The 27,031-nt window shown below is 40.2% G+C and overlaps 1 protein-coding gene across 1 annotated transcript in view; it reads right to left on the reverse strand.

Moving 5' to 3' along the window:
• Positions 1-2,357: 2,357 nt before the first annotated feature.
• fer1l4 (fer-1 like family member 4) overlaps positions 2,358-27,031 on the reverse strand; it is a 98,875-nt gene continuing 74,201 nt past the window's right edge. The window contains exons 37-46 of the mRNA XM_029695094.1: positions 26,802-26,929; positions 26,270-26,440; positions 25,979-26,133; positions 25,144-25,325; positions 20,971-21,056; positions 20,746-20,844; positions 20,265-20,506; positions 9,918-10,204; positions 8,893-8,993; positions 2,358-3,534 (exon numbers count right to left, since the gene is read on the reverse strand). Coding sequence (XP_029550954.1) covers positions 3,354-3,534; positions 8,893-8,993; positions 9,918-10,204; positions 20,265-20,506; positions 20,746-20,844; positions 20,971-21,056; positions 25,144-25,325; positions 25,979-26,133; positions 26,270-26,440; positions 26,802-26,929 — 1,632 coding nt within the window. The 3' untranslated portion in view covers positions 2,358-3,353. The remainder of the gene's footprint in view (positions 3,535-8,892; positions 8,994-9,917; positions 10,205-20,264; positions 20,507-20,745; positions 20,845-20,970; positions 21,057-25,143; positions 25,326-25,978; positions 26,134-26,269; positions 26,441-26,801; positions 26,930-27,031) is intronic.

Consider the following 27,031-nt stretch of genomic DNA (forward strand, 5'->3'; position numbering starts at 1 on the left):
GTGTTGCCGGTGACAGCTGGGGCTGTGTTCCTATTGTGGCCAGGAGAGGCACCAGACCCAGCGGTGTCCGGTGAATCCCAACCCGAGGTCCACTGGGTCAGGTGTTGTCTCTACAGCTCTAGTGGACTCCGTTGCCGCAGGTAATTTCATCGACTAGGCCCTCGCCTCCTCCCAAACATCACCTCGTACCTGCTCTCCTCTCCTTTTCTGGTTCAAGCCCTGGATAATTGACCATAGGTATCCGGCACAATCACGCACATCACAGCACCCTTCACCCTCACTGTGGGACCCATGCACCAAGAAAGAATTCACTTCCTCATCATCACCGCACCCATACACAAAGTAATACTTGGCCACCCGTGGCTCCAACGTCATAATGCCCACCATCTCCTGTTCGAGGTTGACAATCACCCCCTGGGCACCAGGATGCCGGAGGACCTGCTTTCCCTTACCCTGTGGTTCCACATCAGTTGAGAGTCCTGTAGGTGACCTCCAGCCCATCATTCCGTCCTCCTGTATCATTGGTCCCATGTTTTGGGATGTAAATGTGGACATCGGCCAGACTCTGGAGAGGGAACCTGCCCTCCTGAGCGCACCTACGTCCCAATGGGGTAAGGGATCGGCTGTTGACTTGGACGCACACATTCCTCACCGCTGGACACCCCGGTATCACCCACGCCAGTCAATCCACCCACGTAAAGTACTGGTGACCCACCTTGGAGCAGGGCGTCGCCTGCTAGGTCAACTCCTGCTCCATATGTGCCTAAACAAAATCTCCCTGGCATGCTCCAGCAGAGAAACTCCTTCCCTTCCTGTGCCTCATTGGCCTTGGTCCATAGATTTCATTACTGATCTCCCTCCGTCTGATGGTTTCACCACTATTATGGTTGTTGTGGACAGATTCTCTCAATCCTGCCATTTTATCCCTCTCTCTGGTCTCCCTAATGCTCTCCAGGTCGCTGAGGCAGTGTTCCAGCAGGTCTTACAGAGGACAGTCCAACAGGCAGGTGGAGAGGATGAACCAGGAGCTGGGGAGGTTCCTTAGGAGTCACTGCCAGGACCGGCAGGGGGAGTGGGCCCAGTTCCTTCACTAGGCGCTGTATGCCCAGAACTCACTTCTGGGCATAGATGTATGTAGCTGGTAGATTTGTTCTGGCTAACTACTCCGATTTCAGAGCACTCTCGTCTGAGTGTGAAAGAGCGCAGAATAACTGATGAATTTACAAAAGCTCAACACCGGTTAAATATGGCTGGTGTCGGTAAACGTTGGCAAAAAAAGCGTAATTAAATTGTTGCCAGCATTACAGTAACAGTCACCAACAATCTGGATAAAATAAAAACAGCCTAACCAGCTCATCTACACTGATTGAAGTGGACTTCACAAGTGACATCGATAGCTTTCACCTGGATTCACCTGGTCTGTCTGTCATGAAAAGAGCAGATGTTCATAAGGTTTTGTACACTCAGTGTATGTGTTTAATTATTTATTTTTTAACTAGGCAAGTCAGTTAAGAACAAATTCTTATTTACAATGACAGCCTGTGTTTAACTGCCTTGTTCAGGGGCAGAATGACAGATTTTTACCTTGTCAGCTCGGGGATTCGATCTAGCAACCTTTAGGTTACTGGTCAAACGCTCTAACCACTAGGCTACCTGCCGCCCCAAAATATCTAATAAATATACTATCCACATAAGAAAGTGTCTGATCACAGAACATTCCATAGAATTCTAGAAAAATACCACCGGTCACTAAAACGGCTGTAACTCATTCACAGTAAATGGAATTACTATGCTGATCGAAGATTATCAATCCATAGAAAATAAGGAAGCCTCAGTATGCTCTTCATTAGGAAGTTGTGTAAGTTGTTTTGGAAAAAAGCAGTTGTGGCAGTTGTTTTGGAAAAAAGCATATAAGATGGTGTTTTTTTCTTGACTGATTGCCATTTGATTGATGTGGTGCTATTGTATGCTATATCATTTGAAAGGGCTGTGATTCAGTGTTCAAAATATGTATAATGTTTTCATATGTGGTTTCACACCAGAAAAGTATGCTGATTAACGTACACAGAGGTCATGGTCTCAGTAAATTCAGGAATTCCAAAACACTTCTACCGATGATGTAAAAATACCAAAATGGCGATTTACAGTTAGTCATAGAATTAGGAATTAGAATAAAAAAATATATACAAAAAAAGTAATTTAATAGGATCTCTATGGTTACAGTTAGCTGATGTTCTAAAGCCTAGTATTTCCATTTCTCTTTAACAGAAATTCTGCAATAACCTTCATGACCTAGTAGTGGACCAGAAGACAGCAAAGCCTAAACATTCCATATATTAAGAATGACATGAGGCAGGTTATTTCACTGACAGAAATGTATTGAAAAAGTACTTATTGTAAATAATGTGGTTGATGAACACAGACATTCCTGAATAGTATTTGTATTTTTGTACTTATTATGGATCCCCATTAGTTCCTGTCAGGGCAGATGCTACTCTTCCTGGGGTCCAAACACACCAAATCACCCACATTACATATAAAACAAAAGATAAAGCAGTGAACTATGTTTGTACTGAATGAGCTAAAGATAAAACAGTACATCATATAACATCCCTACACCACCACATATCCATAACACAAAATGTTCAATACCACCATACATATGTGTGCCTATGCATGTGTCTGTACCTTTGTGTGTGTCTCTTCACAGTCCCCATTGTTCTATAAGGTGTATTTTTACCTTCTTTTTAAATCTGACTCTACTGCTTGCATCAGTTATCTGATGTGGAATAGAGTTCCATGTTGTCATGGCTCTATCTAGTACTGTGCGCCTCCCATAGTCTGTTCTGGACTTGGGGACTGTGAAGAGACCTCTGGTGGCATGTCTTGTGAGGTATGCATGAGTGTCCGAGCTGTATTTTAAACAGACAGCTTGGTACAGTTCGGTACATTCAGCTTGTCAACAACCTCTTACAAAAACAAGTAATGATGAAGTCAATCTCTCTTCCACTTTGAGCCATGAGAGATTGATATGTATGTCATTAATGTTAGCTCTCCGTGTACTTTTAAGGGCAAGCCGCCCTGCCCTGTTCTGAGCCAAGTCAGTGCAAAGAATACCTCATCAGTAGCTTTGATTGTTTAATATATGTTTAAGATTGGTCTAATAATAACCAAGTATTTGAAAATTACAAGACTTATACAAAGGACATTAGCACTTACATAGAGTATATCACAATAGCAAATCTACCACACACAATGTCCTAACACAAATTAAATGAAACTTATGATAACGAAGTATATTTCTCATATAGATGTTTCATTCTCCGTCTGATCCTTATGCACTTGTTGACTGTTCATCCATTTACGATGAGCGTACTGATCTGTCCAGGGAGTGTGTAGAGGATGAGGACGAGAAAAACCAGCAGGACAGCCAGGATGAGTAGAGCGATGATGTACTTCTTGTATTTTTTCCAAATGAAGAAGACAAAGGTCTTCAGGGGGTTGATAAACCAGTTGAAGGTTGTCTTGGGGCGACTAATATAAGGTAGAATGAGGAAAGAGACAAAATGAACAAAAAAGTTAGCAATGTTCCCAGTTTCATGGATTTTTTTCATAATTGTTTTTTATACAGTAGGCTATGACATAGTGTGAGCAGTAGGACTCGTGTAGAGTTTGCACCGATTTCTCCAGGGGGAATAGAAGATAGGAAAAAAGGTCAAGTAAAAGTAGAATAAAAGGAATAAGGCATTAAGGTAAATAATAAATGAATACATGTTCATGTTTTAGCTTTGTCTTCAGTGTAAACTTAGCGAATTGCACAAAGTGTGCCCACGGATCAGATTCAATCAAACCTTCTAAGCTGTAGCAATGTTTAAATGCAGTCTGTGACCCCATGTACACCTTGTATAAAACATGTGAATGGTATGTGCATTTGTATTCACTTAACAACAAAAACATGTTAATGCAAGATCAAATGCGCTCAATGGCCCTGATTAAGCACATGTAAATGTAACATTATTCCCTTTTTATGCACTCTATACCTATTCTGACCTTGATCTTAAGCTATTCGCCCGCTATTCGTTCAGGGTGGAGATCTAAGAAATGAAGGTGTGGTAGAGATGTCTTCAGATAAGCCGTATTCTGACTAACTTAATTCCACCACCTTTACGCACAAGGAAACCATGAACAAGGTTTTGCAAACCTACCGGTTCCAAGTGGAAAAAGCATATACTTTATTTTTGCCGAAACAAATAACAGCATTCTCCATGCACTGTCATTTATAAATGGTTAACAGCTATTGATAAGAGCTAGGTAAATGAATAATCCGTTTGGAGAATGGGGATTATAAATACACAAAGCAATTGTTTTAGATCATTTTTCCTTATGATCACTGTGAAAGCAGACATATGGAAGCAAACTGAAAATCATATCAACATGACATGTATTGTGGCCCCTTTTCAACAGTGAAATTGGCAATACAGTGCCTTCGGAAAGTACTCAGACCCCTTGACTTATTCCACACTTTGTTAGGTTACAGCCTTGTTCTAAAATAGATTAAATAAATAAAACATCTCTGCAATCTACACACAATAGCCCCTTAATGACAAGGCAAAAACAGTTTTTTTGCAAATTAGAGAATTAAAAACAGAAATACCTTATTTACATAAGTATTCAGACCCTTTGTTACGAGACTCGAAATTGAGCTCAGGTGCTTCCTGTTTCCATTGATCATCCTAGAGATGTTTCTACAACTTGATTGGAGTCTACCTGTGGTAAATTCAATTGATTGGACATGATTTGGAAAGGCACACACCTGTCTATATAAGGTCCGACAGTCGACAGTGCATGTCAGAGCAAAATCCAAGCCATCAGGTCGAAGGAATTGTCTGTAGAGCTCCAAGACAGGATTGTGTCAAGGCACAGATCTGGGGAAGGGTACTGAATACAGTGGCCCCAATCATTCTTAAATGGAAGAAGTTTGGAACCACCAAGACTCTTCCTAGAGCTGGCTGCCCGGCCAAACTGAGCAATCGGGTGAGAAGGGCCTTGGTCAAGGAGGTGACTAAGAACCCAATGGTCACTCTGACAAAGCTCTAGAGTTCCTCTGTGGAGATCGGAGAACCTTCCAGAAGGACAACCATCTCTGCAGCACTCCACCAATAAGGCCTTTATGGTAGAGTGACCTGACAGAAGCCACTCCTCAGTAAATGGCACGTGACAGTCCGCTTGGAGTTAGCCAAAAAGCATCTAAAGACTCTTAGACCATGAGAAACAAGATTCAAACAAGATTGAACTCTTTGGCCTGAATGCCTAGCATCATGTCTGGTTGAAACCTGGCACCATCCCCACGGTGAAGCATGGTGGTGGCAACATCATGCTGTGGGGATGTTTTTCAGCGGCAGAGACTGGGAGACTAGTCAGGATTGAGGCAAAGATGAACGGAGCAAAGTACAGAGAGATCATTGATGAAAACCTGCTCCAGAGCGCTCACGACCTCAGACTAGGGCAAAAGTTCACCTTCCAACAGGACAACGACCCTAAGCACAGAGCCAAGACAACGCATGAGTGGCTTTGGGACAAGTCTCTGAATGTCCTTGAGTGGCCCAGCCTGAGCCCGGACTTGAACCCAATCAAACATCTCTGGAGAGACCTGAAAATAGCTGTGCAGCAACACTCCCCATTCAACTTGACAGAGCTTGAGAGGATCTGCAGAGAAGAATGGGAGGAACTACCCAAATACAGGTGTGCCAAGCTTGTAGCGTCATACCCCAAAAGACTCCATGCTTTAATCGCTCGATGCTGTAAGGTGCTTCGACAAAGTACAGAGTAAAGGGTCTGAATACTTATGTGATATGTTTTTTATTTTTAATAAATTAGCAAACATTTCTAAAAACCTGTTTTTGCTTTGTCATTATGATGATTTTTGTGTGTAGATTGATGACGGGGAATAAACAATTTTATCAATTTAAGAATAAGGCTGTGATGTAACAAAATTTAGAAAAAGTCAAAGGCACTGTAGCTGTGCCGGTACTCAGAATTTTTATTGTGTGCCCTCATAATTTGAATGGATTAAATCTGGACACCCAACCTATAGGCTTCTGTAGGGCTGAACCTGCCAAATTGATGTATGCGCTTTAGAATATTTTAATGATAGTCTACAGTATGCCCGGGCTTTTCTCCATTTTATTTTACAATTTGTATCATACAATTTGTTAAATACTAGCCACTATCGGGAGCCACCATCAGTAATACCCACATATATTTATAACTGTCACTTTAGTGTTCATTTTCTTCATTTTGTAGATTACATTTTGCATCATTCCATTCTGTTTACCTTTTACTTCCTCTGTCACTTCCGTGTAAATTATTCCTGTGGGTCGCTAGCATTACTGGATTATATTAGGCTAATGTTGTGCAATAATTCGGGACAAGTAGCCTATTTGTATCATTATGGAATTCAAGATCACATGTAGCAGGTTAAACCTGGAGCCTGGTTCACCACAACTGGACACTTGTCCTATAGTTCCATGATTAGTGAGAATTAGGGCAGATTTATATGACTATTGTTCAACCCCTATTGTACACTTTTTCCCATTTCCAATATTTCATGGATTGAACTTGAATTTGACAACTTTCATGATGAATCAAACCACTGTATTTTTGATTCATCAATATATTTAGTGCGTAAAGGCTCTCCAAACCAGTTTTTTTAATGATTCATACATACTTTCCTAACCCTAAAATTTGCGTAAATAATCTACAAGATCAGAGTATTTTTGTTGGCTAGTATGCCCGTGTGCAGTGAATTTGCATGTTTGTACAATTGCGTTTCATGGGCTAAGCCAGGTTTGCAGTGAAGTAGTAGTAGAACCTTAAATGTTTTATTACTTTTTGAATCAGGTGTGGGTCTCTGGTCCGTGTGTAAACTTTTAAGCTTGTTTGCAGTGAATAGTAGTAGAACCATGGATGTGTAGTGTCACTTTTTAGCACTTTCTTCGGGTCATAGCAGCACTTCTGACAGGGTTACAGAGATTGCAGGAATTTAGTAGGTCGTCTAGCATTTCATGCATGCTTTCTTATGAAATTGTTTAGTTAATAAAGATAATTGTTTGCTGTATCTGTATTGAGTTTTGGTGTCCTATACTTTGATGCTGGACCATACCGGTCAAACAAAGGTGGTGGCAGCATCACTCTACTCTGCTCAATCCAGTACTTGCCCCCCCTCTTGGGTGGTCTAGTGAGCTTTTTTACAACACTTTGTCTTCGCATTATCCGGAAGGCTATTGGCAATGTTATTTCTGATATTTTGATATAGGTATTTTTGAAAGAGTATAGATTAGGCCTACTGCAGATAATCTTGTCGCAATAAAAAAGATATCATATTATGAAATGACAGGTGCATTGTGTGAGCTCTCCAGGCTGTGCTTCCAGACCCCGATAAAACTCCCCTACTGATTAGGCCTACGTTTTAGGGACAAGACAGGTATCCTACCTACAACAACACAATGCAATGAAAATTAAAATATACAACCGGTTGTGATAATTGCGTTGTTTTCTCTATAATACATTACAATTGCATTCATACACCACCGTGATATATACAGTAAGGCCGACAAGCCATACATCGTTTAGAGACCCATCTAGCTCTCACAGTCTCACATCAGAATTAGATGTTCATCCATGTTAATCAAATGTCAAATTTCAAAGTTGTTGCAAACGTCACATTTTGTAGTGTTTAAGCTTAGGTTTAGGCATTAACTCCAAATTGATAAGGTAAGGGTTAAGGTTTGGGATAGACTTAAAATAAAAATCTAAAAAACAACTTTCTATTGCCGGATTCGAACTTACAACAGAGGCAAATGCATCCACCATCCCTGTCCACAATGCCCTAGCAAAACCAAAACCTACTTGAAGGTAACAGTGCTTACTGTTGCCCATAGTGGCTTGTTTCCAATTCATCTCCCGACATCCACAGGCATGGATGGACATCGAATACTGACTTGTATCACAGGTGACCTGGCTTTTACAGACACTGTTCTAGTTGGCCTAAACAGTGGCAGAATAAATTCAACCACATAGCCTAGGCTATTTGTGTTTATCACAGTTAAAACCGGAGAGAAAAATCTGTTTGGTAAAGTCCCCAAAGCAAATATTGCATGTAACAGTTAGGTGACCTACACAGCATGATCAAATGCAAGTTCCTATAATAATAATCTTGCTGCAAATTTCATTTTTGGTTTGCTTGTATGCTAATAAAGTCCTCACTAAAATGTTTCCAAAGCAGCAAGATTATTATAATGAAAATACAACGGCAATGCACTTCAACTTTGACATGTTGCAGGCTAAGTATAGGAAGAAGCCCCCAGATTACTGATGGTAACCTTACATTAAAAAGGCGCACACCTATTTTAGGACCACAGACATTACTGTAAGTCATGCAAAAAGTGCTGCCTCTGTTATTTCCGCACCGCTGGGCTGGGCACTGCGCGCAACGAGCACATTCACACTCATCACAATAGGCAACAAACCTATGCAGAATATATGCCCGCAGTTTAGTACACAATAGGTAAATAGTTATTGCAATATTGTGGCGAAGATGGCAGCATGTTCATTCCGAAATAGCCCAAAATGCTTAACTGAATGAAATGTATTTTAATCAGGACAGTCAAAGATGATGATGGAAATTAGAAAACAGTATTTTGGCCATATACCACAGCTCCTCAGGCCTTATTACTTAAATATACCACATCCCCTCTGGCCTTATTGCTTAAAGGTCTGCCCACGTACTCAGCACTCACACATTCTAAAAAAAGGAAAGCATTTAATTTGATATGACCATGAGAGCTTCTTGCACATTTCTTTGATTGAATAACAATAATTTTAGTCACTTACTCTGGTTTTTCAAGTGGCTCAGGTTCCTTGCGGGCTTTTCCCACAGGAGCCAGCTCTGCCTCCTCGAGTGTCACCAACTGGAACTCTGCCTCCACTTTTCCCTAAACAATAAAGAAAATTCAAAGAGTTATCATATAGGGCCCTGTGTCTTGCACAATCATGTGACATGCCTGGACTTTAACCTTTTACCCTATTTAAAGCTTTCTCCACTTTTCATTTTATGTCCGATGGTCCAGCACCATCCTGGTTTCATTGGTTTCATTAATTGTGTAATTAAATTTTTTTTGTGTAATTCAAATCCTGGTTTCATTGGTTTCATTTTTTGTGTAATTCAAATTTTGGGATAAGGCTTAAAATACAGGATACAATCTTACTATGTCAGATGATTGCGCAAAACACAGGGCCCTAATCACAACACACATACAGAAAGGTTATATTTAAGTTCTACACTTATCACTACCACCAATTCGAGACTAACCCATACCCTCACTCACCCATACTAACCCATACCCTCACTCTAATCTGATTCCACTATAGTCATTGGAGGCTCAACCAAAGCTGCCTTTACTACACTGAACAAAAAATATAAATGCAACATGTAAAGTGTTGGTCCCATGTTTCATGAGCTGAAATATAAGATCGCAGAAATGTTCCATACACACAAACCTTTGTGCACAAATTTGTTTACATCCCTGTTAGTGAGCATTTCTCCTTTGCCAAGATAGTCATGCTGATTAAACTGACGGATTTTGATGTGGATTTTTTCAATTATGTTTCTTAGAATGACGCACGGGCGTCAATAGACTCTTAAGGATAACTGCCATGCACTTTAAAAGTGTCTGGAAAGTTTAACAACGGCACAATTAAGTGGACGACAATTAAGAGGAAGGTATAAAATACCAAACTTGCATGGAGTTTGGGCTAACTAGGATCCTCCCCATTACCTCAGTTATTAATGTGTGACCCACACCAGGATTTACTCCTGCCCAACCCTCCAGGTCAATTATAATCTCATAATGCATTACCATAAGGAGATAAGTGCTCCCACTGCTGTCTACAAACTGAAGGTCCTCCGGCTTCATGTTTCTATTTTTCTTTTTCTTCTTGTTCTTCTTTGCCTCTTCAGCCTCCTTCTCCTCCCTCTCAATGTCCTCCTGACTCTTGAGCTTGATGAGGGGCCACCATCCTTTCATCCTTTTGTTAAGGAAGATAGAGAAGCGGGGACTGGCCTTGTCCTCGGCCATCTTTATGCTGCACTGCCCTGAGGTCTTGGCTGCCCGCACCATGTCGTTCAGACGCAGCTCAATGGAGCCTGGGAGAGAGGTGACAGAGGGGTGAGAGCAACCTTTAGCAGCTGAAGAGTATCAAGCTAAGCAATAGTTTTCCTGCCATTTTAATATCTACACACCCCAAAAGGAGTCGACAACACAGCAATAACGGCCGGCTGTGACACAGCCTGGGATCGAACCTGTGTCCCTAGTGACGCCTCAAGCGTGCCTTAGAACATTGCGCCACTCGGGAGGCCTCAAAGGTCATGTTTTTACAATGGTTTGTTTGAGTGGTAAGCCTAACGAAGCCAACTGCAGACAAGTCGAGGAGTGAAGTCGGGGGAGGTGCATTTGCAACAGCCGTTAGTTGGACACTGTAGTGGTTTTCCGACAGCAAGGCTCAGTTCAATACGGCAGTTTCAACATATCTGTTATTGTCTAGAAAAGCGTATCTGTATAAATGTTGAAATAAGCTTTTCTATACTCCCATATCACACACACAATGATAGAGTTCTTGAGTCATCTTTGATTAATTCAGACTATTTTGAGGAAGTGTATACTGGCTACGGCGTCTCAAAATGGACAAACAGTACTATTGCGACTTTTTTCAATTTTTTTAAGCAAAGGTCTTTTAAGGGAGGACAATTTTTATAACCATAATGCAAAACACTTTGTAAAGGGGTGACCAACGATGGTCACCGACTTCACAAACGGGATCCACCCCTTTTCAAAGTGTGTTGCATTATGGTTATAAAAATTGTCTTCCCTTAAAACACCTTCACTTCAAAAATTTGAAAAAAGTGGCAAAAGTACTGTTTGTCCATTTTGATACACCATAGCCAGTATACACTTCCTCAAAATAGTCAGAATGAATCTAAGATGACTCAAGAACTCTATCATTAATTATCGTTTTTGCGGAAGATATAAAGTTGCACGACTAAGATGTTTGGTGCAGTATTACTCAATGAAAAAAGTTGCTTGAAAACTAGTCGTCTCTTGTTGAATGACAACGAACTTCATTGAAGAATCCCTACTGTTGACCAATCACTGACGAAGGGGTGTTACCTCCAAAAGATATGTTGTGTGCCTGAACAGCCGAAAAGAAAACTTCACAAAATGTAGTCATAATGTATGCACAGAGAGCCTGTTCTAATGGAAAAAAATATATAGAAAGCCTTTATTACAGCAGACTGAAAACAGTTGCATGCATTTTGAATTGCGGTTTATTTATTGTTTAGGCTAATTATTCAAAGCTCCCTTTATTATTTCATTTTAAAACTAAAATGCTTGATTGCATTTCAAAGCATGAATGTCTCGTATGCTGTGTGATCGAATGAATGAATGATTGAATGATTGATTGATACCGTAGCCTATATATTGAAATACAGTGGGGGAAAAAAGTATTTGATCCCCTGCTGATTTTGTACGTTTGCCCACTTACAAAGAAATGATCAGTCTATAATTTTAATAGTAGGTTTATTTGAACAGTGAGAGACAGAATAACAACAAAAAAATCCAGAAAAAGGCATTTCAAAAAAGTTAGAAAATGATTAGCATTTTAATGAGGGAAATAAGTATTTGACCCCTCTGCAAAACATGACTTAATACTTGGTGGCAAAACCCTTGTTGGCAATCACAGAGGTCAGACGTTTCTTGTAGTTGGCCACCAGGTTTGCACACATCTCAGGAGGGATTTTGTCCCACTCCTCTTTGCAGATCTTCTCCAAGTCATTAAGGTTTCGAGGCTGACGTTTGGCAACTCGAACCTTCAGCTCCCTCCACAGATTTTCTATGGGATTAAGGTCTGGAGACTGGCTAGGCCACTCTAGGACCTTAATGTGCTTCTTCTTGAGCCACTCCTTTATTGCCTTGGTCGTGTGTTTTGGGTCATTGTCATGCTGGAATACCCATCCACGACCCATTTTCAATGCCCTGGCTGAGGGAAGGAGGTTTTCACCCAAGATTTGACGGTACATGGCCCCGTCCATCGTTCCTTTGATGCGGTGAAGTTGTCCTGTCCCCTTAGCAGAAAAACACCCCCAAAGCATAATGTTTCCACCTCCATGTTTGACGGTGGAGATGGTGTTCTTGGGGTCATAGGCAGCATTCCTCCTCCTCCAAACACGGCGAGTTGAGTTGATGTCAAAGAGCTCCATTTTGGTCTCATCTGACCACAACACTTTCACCCAGATGTCCTCTGAGTCATTCAGATGTTCATTGGCAGACTTCAGACGGGTCTGTATATGTATTCTTGAGCAGGGGGACCTTGGGGCGCTGCAGGATTTCAATCCTTCATGGCGTTGTGTGTTACCAATTGTTTTCTTGGTGACTATGGTCCCAGCTGCCTTGAGATCATTGACAAGATCCTCCCGTGTAGTTCTGGGCTGATTCCTCACCGTTCTCATGATCATTGCATCTCCACGAGGTGAGATCTTGCATGGAGCCCCAGGCCGAGGGATATTGACAGTTCTTTTGTGTTTCTTCCATTTGCGAATAATCACACCAAATGTTGTCACCTTCTCACCAAGCTGCTTGGCGATGGTCTTGTAGCCCATTCCAGCCTTGTGTAGGTCTACAATCTTGTCCCTGACATCCTTGGAGAGCTCTTTGGTCTTGGCTATGGTGGAGAGTTTGGAATCTGATTGATTGATTGCTTCTGTGGACAGGTGTCTTTTTTACAGGTAACAAGCTGCGGTTAGGAGCACTCCCTTTAAGAGTGTGCTCCTAATCTCAGCTCGTTACCTGTATAAAAGACACCCGGGAGCCAGAAATCTTTCTGATTAAGAGGGGGTCAAATACTTATTTCCCTCATTAAAATGCAAATCAATTTATAACATTTTTGACATGCGTTTTTCTGGATATTTTTGTTGTTATTCTGTCTCTCACTGTTCAAATAAACCTACCATTAAAATTATAGACTGATCCTTTCTTTGTCAGTGGGCAAACGTACAAAATCAGCAGGGGATCAAATACTTTTCCCCCCCACTGTATAAGCCTAAGTAAGTTACGGTATTAAAACTAAACAGGACACGCTCTTTGGCCTACAGCTCGATGGTGGTAATACAAGGCTACTATACAAAGCCTACTAATGATAACGACATTGCCTATTATGATTATCATTATTATAATAATAATAAGTAATCTTAAGAATAAGATGGAGATCAAGGAAAGGAGGGTTTAGGAGCGAGAGCTGCGTGTATATTGTGTGTGACAAACATGTGCTGTGAGATTACAATATTATTTTTCTGACTGTTTGGAACAGTGTAAACAACACTAAATAAATTATAAGTAATACCAGTCTGTTGAAAAGGAAAACATTTGTTAAGCCTTTGTTGCAGCTAGTAGTGACGTGAATGAATGGAAACCAATAGGATGCTAACATTAAATGTGTAACAGGGTACAGTTTGTAAAAGCAGCCTTGTGCCCCTGTCAGTGCCAGGTGTGTGAGATTGCAATTAAGAGTGTGGCCTTCACTATAAAAATTGCTGTTTGTTCTTTCAGCAGATCCCATTGCTGTGAGAAGGTTGGCGTGCACAGGGAAAACAGGAGAGGTGTATGTTACCAAGCACACTAGTCATTTGATATTAAACTGATTATGGCAATAGGCCGAGTATGGCATTAGTCATGTAAACACCTTACCTTGCTTATCTTAATCGGCGTAATGTCATAATTGAAGTAAGCATACACTGATTAAAACACCTGTTTTTCTGAGCAATCTTTCTTTTAATTAGGTCATGTAAACAGCTTAATCGGAGTTCAAGCGGTATATTTGATCTGCGCATGTGCCAGCACCAGCAGCGCAAGCCTCCCTCTTATGCATGATTGAAGTGAGGTCGGAAAAATAATGCATTTTAGAAATAGTTTTCCCATACAAAATGTATATTTACAATACCAGTAAAAAGTTTGGACACACCGAATCATTCAAGAGGTTTTCTTTATTTTTACTATTTTCCACATTGTAGAATAATAGTGAAGACATAAAAACTATGAAATAACACATATGGAATCATGTAGTAACCAAAAAAGTGTTAAACAAATCAAAATATATTGTATATTTTAGATTGTTCAAAGTAGCCACCCTTTGCCTTAATGACAGCTTTGCACACTCTTGGCATTCTCTCAACCAGCTTCACGAGGAATGCTTTTCCTACAGTCTTGAAGGAGTTCCTACATAAGCTGAGCACTTGTTGGCTGCTTTTCCTTTACTCTGCAGTCCAACTCATCCTAAACCATCTTAATTGGGTTAAGGTCAGGTTATTGTGGAGGCCAGGTCATCTGATGCAGCACTCTCCTTGGTCAAATAGCCCTTATACAGCCTGGAGGTGTGTTTTGGGTCATTGTACTGTTGAAAAACAAATGATAGCCCCACTAATCACAAACCAGATGGAATGGTGTATCACTGCAGAATGCTGTGGTAGCCTTGCTGGTTATTAAGCAGCATACCACCCTGCATCCCACTGCTGGCTTGCTTCTGAAGCCAAGCAGGGTTGGTCCTGGTTTGGTTTCTGGATGGGAGACCAGATGGTGCTGGAAGTGGTGCTGGATGCCAGTAGGAGGCACCCTTTCCTCTGGTCAAAATATAGCCCAATACCCCAGGGCAGTGATTGGGGACATTGTCCTATGTAGGGTGCTGTCTTTCAGATGGGATGTTTTTTTTTATTTAACCTTCATTGAACTAGGCAAGTCAGTTAAGAACAAATTCTTATTTACAATGACGGCCTACCGGGGAACAGTGGGTTAACTGCCTTGTTCAGGGGCAGAACGACAGATTTTTACCTTGTCAGCTCAGGGATTCAATCCAGCAACCTTTCGGTTACTGGCCCAACACTCTAACCATTAGGCTACCTGCCGCCCCAGGTTAAATGGGTGTCCTGACTCTCTGGTGTCACTAAAGAGCCCATGGCACATATCATGTCCTGGCTAAATTCACAGTCTGGCCATCATACCATCTTGGTCACCTAATCATCCCCAGCTTACAATTGGCTCATTCCTCTCCCCTGTAACTATTTCCCAGGTCGTTGCTGTAAATGAGAATGTGTTCTCAGTCAACTTACCTCGTAAAATAAAGGTTAAAATAAATAAATAAAAAGTGTGCCTTGAATTCTAAATACATCACTGACAGTGTCACCAGCAAAGCACCATCACACCTCCTTCTCCATGCTTCACGGTGGGAACCACATATGCAGAGATTATCCATTCACCAACTCTGCTTGTGTTTCTTGGCCCTTCTTATTATTGGTGTCCTTTAGTAGTGTTTCTTTGCAGCAATTTGACCATGGAAGTGGGTATTTCACGCAGTCTCCTCTGAACAGTTGATGTTGAGATGTGTCTGTTACTTGAACTCTGTGAAGCATGTATTTGGGCTGCAATTGCAGGTGCAGTTAATTCTAATTAATTTATCCTCTGCAGCAGAGGTAACTCTGCGTTTTCCTTTCCAGTGGGGGTCCTCACGGGAGCCAGATTCATCATAGCACTTGGTGTTTTTTTGCGACTGCACTTGAAGAAACTTTCAAAGTTCTCGAAATGTTCAGGATTGACTGACCTTCATGTCTTAAAGTACTGATGGACTATCGTTTCTCTTTGCTTATTTGTGCTGTTCTTGCCATAATATGGACTTGGTGTTTTACCAAATAGAGCTATCTTCTTGTCACAACACAACTGATTGGCTCAAACGCATTAAGAAGGAAAGACATTCCACAAATTAACTTTTAACATGGCACACCTGTTAATTGAAATGTATTCCAGGTGACTACCTCATGAGCTGGTTGAGAGAATGCCAAGAGTGTGCAAAGCTGTCATCAAGGCAAAGGTTGGCTACTTTGAAGAATCTCAAATATAAAATATATTTTGATTTGTTTAACACTATTTTTGGTGACTACATGATTCCATGTGTGTTAATTCATAGTTTTGATGTCTTCATTATTATTCTACAATGTAGAAAATAGTAAAAATAAAATAAAAACCTTTGAATGAGTAGGTGTTTCCAAACTTTTGACTGGTACTGTATATGTTTGACTAAAGCTAGTGTGTCTATGTATGCGGATGACTCAACACTATACACGTCAGCTACTACAGCGAGTGAAATCATTGCAACACTTAACAAAGAGCTGCAGTCAGTTTCAGAATGGGTGGCAAGAAATAAGTTGATCCTAAATATTTCAAAAACTAAAAGCATTGTATTTGGGAAAAATCATTCACTAAACCCTAAACCTCAACTAAATATTGAAATTAATAATGTGGAAATTGGTGACTAAACTGCTTCAAGTAACTGGATCAGTGGTAGAAAAAGTACCCAATTGTGATATTTAAGTAAAAGTATAGATACCTTAATAGAAAGTTACTAAAGTAAAAGTTAAAGTCACCCAGTAAAATTATAATTGAGTAAAATGTAAATTGAAAATGTTCAGAGTAAAAAATACATTATTTTGTTTAGGAATGTAGTGAAGTAAAAGTAGTCCAAAAAATAAATAGTTAAGTACAGATACCCCAAAAAACTACTAAAGTAGTACTTTAAATTATTTGTACTTAAGTATTTTACACCACTGCCCTGGATTGTAAACTGTCATGGTCAAAACATGTTGATGAAATAGTAACTAAGATGGGGAGAAGTCTGTTCATAATAAAGCGCTACTCTGCCTTCTTAACAACACTATCAATAAGTTAGGTCTTACAGGCCGTAGATTTGTTGCACCTGAACTACTGTCCAGTCGTGTGGTCAGCTGCCACAAAGAGGGAAAATTACAATTGGCTCAGAACAGTGCAGCACGGCTGGCCCTTAAACGTAGACGGAGAGCTGACATTAGTAATATGCATGTCAATCTCTCCTGGCTCAAAGTAGAGAAGAGATTGACTTCATCACTACTTATTTTTAAAGAAGTATTGACATGCTGAATGTACCAAGCTGTCTGTCTAAACAACTAGCACATGGCTCGGACACCCATGTATACCCCACAAGACATGCCACCAGAGGTCTCTTCACAATTCCCAAGTATAGAACAGACTATGGGAGGCACACAGTACCACATAGAGCTATGACTACATGGAACTCTATTCCACATCAGGTAACTGAAAGCAGTAGAATCAGATTTTTTAAAAATGGAACAGAGGGGACTGTGAAGAGACACACACACAGACATGCTAACACACTCACTCTACACATACGTGCACATGGATTTTGTATTGTAGATATGTGATAGTAGAGCAGTGCCTGAGTGCAGAGACTTAATGTGTTGTGAAAAGTGTTATGTAATATTTGTAATTGTATATCACTGCCTTAATGTTGCTGGACCCCAGGAAGAGCATCCTAAATAAATACAAATACAAATGTCCGAACTCAGAATCAACTAGGCTTCCCAGCTTAGTAGAACATTTATTTTGACTGGCAATTTTCTGCATTTATCAAAGTCCCATCAGGTAGCCTGATTTCAGAGGTGTCCATGTAAACAGGATTATTAGAAAATGTGTTATTCTTGCAAAGCTTGTAAACCTTTAAATAGAACTATTATATTAATCTGACTATTCACAATAACCTTAATATTGTCTGTATGTGAACGTACCCATTGTTGCATAGTCCAAACAGAGAACAAGCCTAATGGCTGTGAGTATGTCTGTATATGGTGTAAGTGCCCATATGCCATTGACCTGCTCACCTTCTCGCTGGGCACACCCTCCTGTGAATGTGACTGCTGCACAACATATTGATCTGAGTTACATATATTGACCGGTCATTTCATTGTTGATCTATATGCCAACTGTTTCTAAAGTTTGAATATTTGTCCTGGTATAGGGATATGTACCTGGAGCTGAAGATGAAAATATTGTTCTGTGTTGTGTTACTCAGCAGGGAAAAAAATACCATTGTTGATCGCTATTCCCATGTGCCACCTCTGATTAAAAGAACCTGTGTGTGTTAGTTTAATCCTGAGGTCACCTCGTGTATAGAAGAAAGTGCCGTAGTATCGGCAACATGTTACATTTGGCGTACTCGGCAGGTTGAGCTGACTATCCCGGGGTAACCCTGATTGGCTTGGCTGTGCAAACCCACTCCGGAACCATGACCTGGATCTTGTGGAGTGCTTTTCCTATATGATATTGTGTATTTGTATTTTTGTAATTGAATTTATTATGGATCCCCATTAGCTGCTGCCAATGCAGCAGCTACTCTTCCAGGGGTTTAGCAAAATTAAGACAGTTATACAATTTTAAAAGCATTACAATACATTCATGACAAATTTCGCAACACACTATTGTGTGTCACACATGTTTAACATTTGCTAATGTGTATTGAAGATTTGATTTCTTAATATTTTGCATGCATATTTTCTTATTTTTATTGCATGCTATTTTTATTATTGTCCAAAATGTGAGGACACATTTTGAAATTGCAGGGGGAATATGTGACATGCGTCACATCTAGACTGATTGCACCCATTTGCATCTTATTATTGGATAGTGGGTTTTGCCTTAGAAATGCCAGTGTTTCCATGTGCTCAGCAGTTTCACTTTACCTGTGAAGGTTGACGTGCCTCGGGAGGACGAGAGCGGTGACTGTGCCTTCAGTCCAAATTCCAGTGTAGCAGTTTGGTAGCCTAATCGTATGTCGAGTGTGTGGTTGGCAAGAATGTGCCCTTCAGCCAGGATCCGCTCACCTTCTCCTTGGGCACTTCCTCATCTATTTACTCTGTATAAAGTTAACTATGGTGATAGAATAATTGTACGCGTTACAGCACTGAAGATTTGGTTATCTATGCTTATATGCTGAGCACTCCGATGTTGATTATTGATGTGTGAAACTACGAATCTATTGAATACAAAGCTGACGCTAAAACTATTAATTGCTGCTGCTGAAAATAAAATGACTTATATTGCAATCTCGTTGTGTGCTTGTTATTTTCACGTTCCACCCCTGGTGATAAAGAACCTGTGTGCTTTATAGTGTTTTAGATCTTAACGTAATTATCAGAGGACCGATCACCTCTCCAAAAAGGTGATGTAGAGGCTACATCCTTCAACTGGTCACATTATGCTAACGTGACAAACTATTGTAATTAAATACATTAGTTGATTGCTGTGATAAATTGTTCATGGTCTCCTTCTGAGGTAAGAAGATGGTTAAGATGTCTGGAAACTGTCACTTTAAGGTAATTTTTTGTGAATTTATGAATTTCTGCTTGGACAGTATGAATATAGACCAATGTTTGTCATGCCAACACTCACAACTAAGATCTGAACCTTTAGCAGCCTTTGCCTTCATTTCTCTATTAGTATATGTTTACTTGTAGGGATATACAGTGTTGAATTCTACTAACCAATCTAGAAACAAACCATTATGTATTATGAAAAACATACCCTAGATAAAGGATTGTGTGTGATTTATTTTGTCAACAGCACCATTAACTCTTCATATTTGCTTTTGTTCTACTTCATTACAAGCGGAAAACACTTGATTAAGTCATCATTAAAAGACCTGGGCCAGTAAAAACTTTAAGTGGACACGGTAGTGCCTGGGCCAGTGAATCATTTAAACTGGATACATTGGTGCCTGGGCCAGTAAAAACTTTAAGTGGATACGTTAGTCCCTGGGCCAGTGAATTATTTAAACTGGATACATTGGTGACTCTCGGGCAAATAAAAATGTAGAGGACCTCTTTATTGAGATATGTGATTGTTTTTCTTGAATCCATCTATATTTTTGTATTTTCCTGTATTTTGTAAAAGGTGTAAGTGTAAAATGCAGGGCTCCCATGTGAAAAAGCCCTTGGTCTCAACTCCCTGTTGAAATAAAGGTTAAAAAATATATATATACAAAGATGAAGTGCTAATTTATAGTTTATGTTTACTAGTAGTTGGTACGTTCATCAGTCGTTCTGGTATTGTTTCGTAGCCAATATGAACTGAGAAGAGGAAAAACAAAAAATCTAAATAATTGAATATTTATGCCATTTAGCAGGCACTTTTACCCAAAGCGACTTACAGTTATGTCTGCATAAATTATACATATGGGTGGCTCCAGCGTAATCAAACCCACGACATTTGGCATAGCAAGCTCTATGCTCACACAGGACAACAGAACCATAAAGATACAAACTCATCATGAACACTCACCCAGGAAGTCATTTGAGGCGATGAGGTCATAGTCCCAGACCTGAAGCACAAGAACGGCAGGCTGGCGGAACTCAGATTCCTCCAGAGAGAAGATAGACTCCTTTTTTGTAAAGGTGATCTCTTTCTCTGTGGGGAGGTAGTCAAACCGGAAGACAAAACGCCAGTTGAAGTTCCCCTCCCCAGTCAAGGAGTTGAAGTGGACATCAGTCTCCTGTTTGTTCCCATCTAAGCCTTTAATCCAGCTATATTCAGAGTGACAAACAATTCAACGTCAATTCACACAACATCTTTCTACAAATAATCTTTATATATCATCCATAAAATCCGAATCCAGTTACTGTACATCTGAGAGGCACATCTGGTAAGAACAACTCAAATGGCCCCATTGTTACATCTGGCATTTCATCACCAAATTGATTTACAAAATAATTAATCCATTTGGTTTCCTAGGTCGTTGTGTGTGTGTGTGGTTTTTACCAACCCTTTCATGTATATATCACTGGATGGATTTCCAGTGAAGGGGTTGACATCATCCAGGACGACGTCATCAGTATTCCATATGATCACGCGCAACTCATAGCTTTAGCGAGAGAGAGAAGTGGGTGTTGCTGAGTTATCTTTAGGTTGTGGATCCTAGTATGTAGTAGTATGACATGGTGTCTCACAGACACTGTAACATATAACTTTGAACACTAGTCTGGATTACCTTATAGGCAGCCGGGGTTTGATATCGATAGGTGGAGGTGCTGGTACGTCCATAGGAAACATATCGATCCACATGTGAGCATAGCCCTGAAAGCACCAGGCACAGAGCAGTCAGGACAAGGACTCGTGAAAGAAACCTAAACCAGTGTTCCGGGGTAATCACTGGAACACCAATATCGCCATGTCTAAAACTTGTGGTTACATTAAACACAAATCAGGGCATCCACTACCTCTGGTCCAGGCCGTCATGTGCAGCTTTTGTAGCCGTTTCCTGCAGCCAACTGGCCCTTGGCCTCATGGGTGTAATTTTATTCATCCTTTTCATCATTTCATAATTAACAAACATACAAAAAATGTAAACGCCAAAAATCTACTGTTTCTATGTCAAATGGTTTTGTTATATTTCAGTCTTCTGTGATGTGTATATAAAGTGTAATATTGGGATGCAAACTAAAAATGTAATACATTTCAACTCAATATCTGACATGGTGCAGTATTCTTCTTCTTTTTTTATCCCATAACCATGTGTGTGAGGTGTATACTTTTGTTTCAAAGTATACATGTTTAAGACTACCAAGAAACACTGTGACCCTGATTTAGCTCACTGCAGTAAAAGGTTAATGCCTCCCAGGCACCATGAAGCACCGAGTGTGATGCCCCATAGAGGAATTTTGTTTTGGGACTGAATTCACTCATACGATACTGGACACTGTATCACGGGACGCCTAGATTTCTAACAAATGCAAGACCACACACCCATCACTGTGATCTATCAGACATGGTGAAGTGGCCCTCCCTTCCCACAAGAAGGACTACTGCCTACTTATCTATGCTCCTTATTAATAAGGTAATCCCAAACTTATAGCCTCTGTCTCAGATACTACTATCTTTCACTGTTCCTAAGGCCAGGACTAAATATGGGAAAAATACAATTTTCCTTTATTGCTCCTTGGTCTTGGAACGACCTGCAAAATACTTTAAAACAGGAGGAGAGGGTATCGCTTGCTGAGTTTAAAGCTCTGATTGAAGAAAATGTTGTTGACCATTAAGACCATGTATTGTATTGTGCTTTTGTGTTATGTACACGCGGACTACAACCCGCTGACCTCTTGCCAGGTCTCCCTCGCAAAAGAGGTTTCTAACCTCAAGGGTTGTTTCCTGTTAAATAGATAAAATGTTGCTAGAGTGCTGACAAACTTTTCTGTCCAAGCGCTGGGGTGTCCTTTCTCAAAAATCCTAAATAAACATCCTAAATAATACTTTTTCTTAAAAGTAGTTTATTTCTACAACTAAATTCCCGGACGAGCCTTATTTGCATTGCAATTTTCACTTTGTTTTCGTGGGAGGAAAGCACACCAGCACTTTGTTTCAAGATTATGTATTTGAATACATGTCTGCTATGCTTTTAAAGCCTTGTTCACACTGCAGGCCTTAATGCTCAAATCAGTTTTGTTTTTTAAATCAGCTTTGGAATACTGACAGTCCAAACAGCAAGTTACAAGTGACCAAATTGGATTTGTGTGTGTTCAGACTGTAGGAACTTGCTGACATGGCTACCCTACATGTCATGGTGGTGTGTGTGCAGTGGTGTAGGCTGATTGGTGGTGGTGCTCTCACTCAAAAGTTGTTGTGTAGCAAGCAAGGTGACAACAATGCCTGCCAGTTGCATTGCATGTTCAAAATCATAGTGTAAAGGCCTTTGCAGACTGCATGATTTTAGCCGTTTTATGCAACGATTTTGCTGTCCCAGCCAAGATGTCTCTGTCGTAGGCAAATTCTTAGGTTGTAACTCCTTGGCTCGTTCAGTGTGACAGGGTCTAGGTCTGCCAATGAAGTACCGACACGTGCAGTCGTAGGCTCCGACAAAGTTCTAGCAGTGTCAGATTGTTTTTGCATTTTGTCGTGTAGTGTGGCTGGTGTTGAGAGCCGATCCCAGTGACTGACCAATAGTTCCTATGGCCGGCACTGAGTATGCGCACAATAATACGATTATTATGAATAGTCAGATTAATATAATAGATTGATTTAAACGTTTAGCCTACATGCTGTGCAAGAATAACCATTTCCCTAATAATCTTGTTTACATGACACATCTGAAATGAGGCTACATGATGGAAGTTTGATAAATGCACAAAATCAGCAATGAAAATAAACGTTCTACCACATGTTATTTTGGGGAAGCCTATTTGATTCTGAGTTCGAACATATAAGATGCATACTTTAAGTTTTCCCGAACTCACTTCACTCACCCATAAGAATAGAGTGAGGCTTGTGCTGCTGGCACATGCGCAGATCAAATACATCGGCTGACGTAGACTTGCAAGCCAATCGCTGACAGAACTGACCAGGTTGATAGCAAGATTGTAATTTGGTAACATTGCACAGTGTGACGTGATAACCGTAAAAGATTGAATCCGACATACAGTCTGCAAAGGCCTTAAGATCACTTTTAAAGCTAGCTGTTTAGTTTGCTAGAACATTCACAAATTTGTTTGTAAACAATTAACAAGTTAGTTAGCTACCACATGTTCTTGTCAAACTGTCAACAGAGTAACTAACAAGTGACAAGATATGCCAAATAACAGTAAAAAAAAAAAAACACTTGATAAATCAGATTTGACAGTTCAGACACAAATCGCATTGACAGGAATCAGACTTTTCAAACCACCTATGAAGGTAGTTTAAAATGTAGCTTGAAATATCTGATTACATGTGTGTTTTGGCTGTTCATACTGCAAGAAAAAGTTCAGATTCGAATCAGATATGCAAAAAAAATGTGGATTTGAGTTACTTCAAACTGCCAGTGTGTCACGTCCTGACCAGTAAAGGGGTTATTTGTTCTTATTAGTTTGGTCAGGACGTGGCAGGGGGTATTTGTGTTATGTGGTTCAGGGGTGTGTTTGAGTATGTGTTCATGTAGAGGGGTATTTGATTTATTAGTTGTTGTTTTTTTGGTTAGTTCTATGTTGTTAGTTCTATGTCTGTGCTAGGGTATTGTATTTCTATGTTTAGGTATGGGGATTGGGGCCTTCAATTGGAGGCAGCTGTCTATCGTTGCCTCTGATTGAAGGTCCTATATTTAGGAGTGTGTTTGTTTTGGGAATTGTGGGAGATTGTTTCTTGTTTTGCTGTATGCCTGACGAGACTGTCTAGTTCGTTTTGTTTTTTGTATACGTTGTTTGTGTTTTTCCTTCTTCACTAATAAAAAGAAGATGAGTATACATTTTCCCGCTGCGTTTTGGTCTACACCCTACGACACCTGTGACACAGTGATAACAAGGCTTAAGATACAGTGAGCTCCAAAAGTATTGGGACAGTGACACATTTTTTGTTTGTTTTGGGTCTGTACTCCAGCACTTTAGATTTGAAATGATAAAAAGACTATGATGTTAAAGTGCAGACTATCAGCTGAGAAAGTTAGACGCACAAATATCATACCCCCAAGACATGTTCACCTCTCACCATTACAATAACAGGGGAGGTTAGCATTTTGTGGGGGGGTATGATATTTGAGCATCTGTAACTTTCTCACTCATCATTATTCACGACTCATTCAGGATTATCCGTAATCATGGTAGCATCCACATAATTGTATAAGTGCTTAGAAACATATTCTTATTTTGAATAAAAGTGACTCCAAAATGACACAATACATAATTTACCATTCCTTTCTATTGGGAACAAAATAATCTGAAACAAAACCAAAACAAACAGCCAATACTTTTGTAGCTCACTGTATGTGCCTGGTCGGTCCCTCAGATCCCCTGACACTGTTTTTTGTTTTTGTTCCAAAGCCAGAACAAAAACGTTTGGTGAGACTGCCTTTAGTCACTATGGTCCTAGCCTTTGGAACAGCCTGCCAGATAGCCCAAAAATAAAAGCTTCTCTTTAGCTGTGCTTTTACCAAGGGTGTTCTTAGTTGTCTAAGACATATTATTTACTTTATTTATTTTATCCCATACTGTATATCTTATTTATTTTATCCCCTTTAATTTATTGCTGCATTAGTCTCTCATATTCACTGTTATTTTACTATTGTTATACTATTGTAATCTTGCCTATCTTAATTTTATATTTGTATAGAAACGTAACGTTTTTGTTATATTTCTCACCTTTTATTTTATTTGTTGTTAAGCACTTTGAACTGCATTTGTTGTAAGAAATGTGCCCTCACCTGAGGCAGTCCTGGTTTCTCAGGGTTGAGGAGGGAGCGCACCTCCAGGTGCTCTGGTACAAGGGGACAGGCTCCCTCACAAAACTCTCTCATCTCCCCCCACCGGTGCAATACACTCAGGGCCTTGTGCTCATCCAGCTCACGCAGATCCTCTTCTGTCTTGTTGTTCTTCTTCAGCAACTCTGAGAACACAAAGGAAACATGATTATGATAGTGCCACTTGTTCATGTTATAGATTAGTTATTAACATGCTAATAATGCAGCTGCAAATATTGTCTATGGGCACATGATTGCAATCTGTGTAAATCAATTATGGGTTGTTCCACACGAAACTGAAGAAGAAAAAAGAAAAAGCTAATTACTTTTTGGATCATTCTGAAATGTAATGCATGAAAATGTCTTCTGGAGCAGGGATATTTGGTATATGCTGTATATTTGATATTTGGATCTAGACTCTACAACATTTAATTTCCTTACAAGTTTGAAAACTGGAATGTGTGATGTAATCCTTTTTATAAATCCTTATTATTTTGCCTAATGATTTTCAATTTGAGCATCATTGCCTCTATATAGCCTACACGTTCTCGTTCTAAACATCTAACGCTGGTGGGATATAAGGACGACTGTGGTTTCGTGACAATGACCACAAGAGCAACTGCTCACCGATTTGACAGTTCCAACGCAATTACACTTCCGACACCGCCTAAACAAAAGCAATGAAAAGCTATGTGTTTGTCGGCTAACCCGGGTTACCGATGATCTGATTGAATCCTGGACATGGTCTTTTTTTTCTTCAGTTTCGTACAGAACGACCCACATGTTAAAGGAAACATACCTTCAGGAAACGCTTCATCAGGCACTTTGAAGATCTTGTTTAGAACTTTGATTTCTAATTCCCGGTATTCCGGAGAGGGAATCGTATTTTTCCTGCAGAGCTCTGCCAGAATGGCAGATGGTTTCTTGGCATCTCTCCACTTATTGTATCCGTCTCTGCAATCACAGAAAACAGCTGCCTTAAATGACGCTGCAAAGACCAGTGATGAGGTTATGCCATTCTGATGCACCGTAATATCTTGTGCCATTATTGAGATGTAATGTCCTGTATGGACAGGAATATCAGACACACGTGTCATAGTAGAGGGCGATGCCACAGCCTGCGTAGTGGTGGCTGTAGAAACGGTTCTCCAGGTCGATTCGTGTCTCTCCGATGAGGTCATCAGAGCCCACCAAGTTGTGGTCAAACACCATCAGAGTAAGTTCCGTCTCCAGTGGGAAGGACACGGTCAGCTCAAACACTCTACAGGAGAAGTGCAACATGTAAAAACTTGCAGAACCTCCTGAAAAAGGACCTGTGTAAGCGTATTTTGGGAAACGGTCGTAAAATAAAGCTAATCATATTGTCACACTTTCACAGATTTTTCAGCTATTGTACAAAGAGGATATGAATCTGAATTTGACTGAGCTGGGCCTTTAATGTATTTGTTAAATAGTGATAGTTTCTGCAACACTCCTAGAAAATGGTTCCGCCTTAAAAAACACAATGACATCATTCATGTCAGCAGTTCGACAAGCAAGAGTTTTCGATTTAATGTTTGATTTAACTCTGGATAATCATATTCGGTAGTTGAATATTTATAATTCTTCCTTTTGCCACTCACTCGCCAAACACTGGGTTGAGCTGTTTGGGAATATAGCTGTCCTTGCTGTCCATGCTCTGTCCACCAACTTTCACCACCACATAGGGATCTGCCTTTCCATTAGGGTCAGTAGGGGCCAGGTTGGTGGCCTGGAAATTCATGGGGGAGATTGATAACATTGTTCCTTAATTTGCTCTTATGTAGTAAGGTTGCTATTACTTGAGTAATAACATTGTATTAACATATTACAA

Source organism: Salmo trutta, chromosome 16 (assembly GCF_901001165.1).
Source record: "Salmo trutta chromosome 16, fSalTru1.1, whole genome shotgun sequence".
Classification (NCBI taxonomy): domain Eukaryota; kingdom Metazoa; phylum Chordata; class Actinopteri; order Salmoniformes; family Salmonidae; genus Salmo; species Salmo trutta.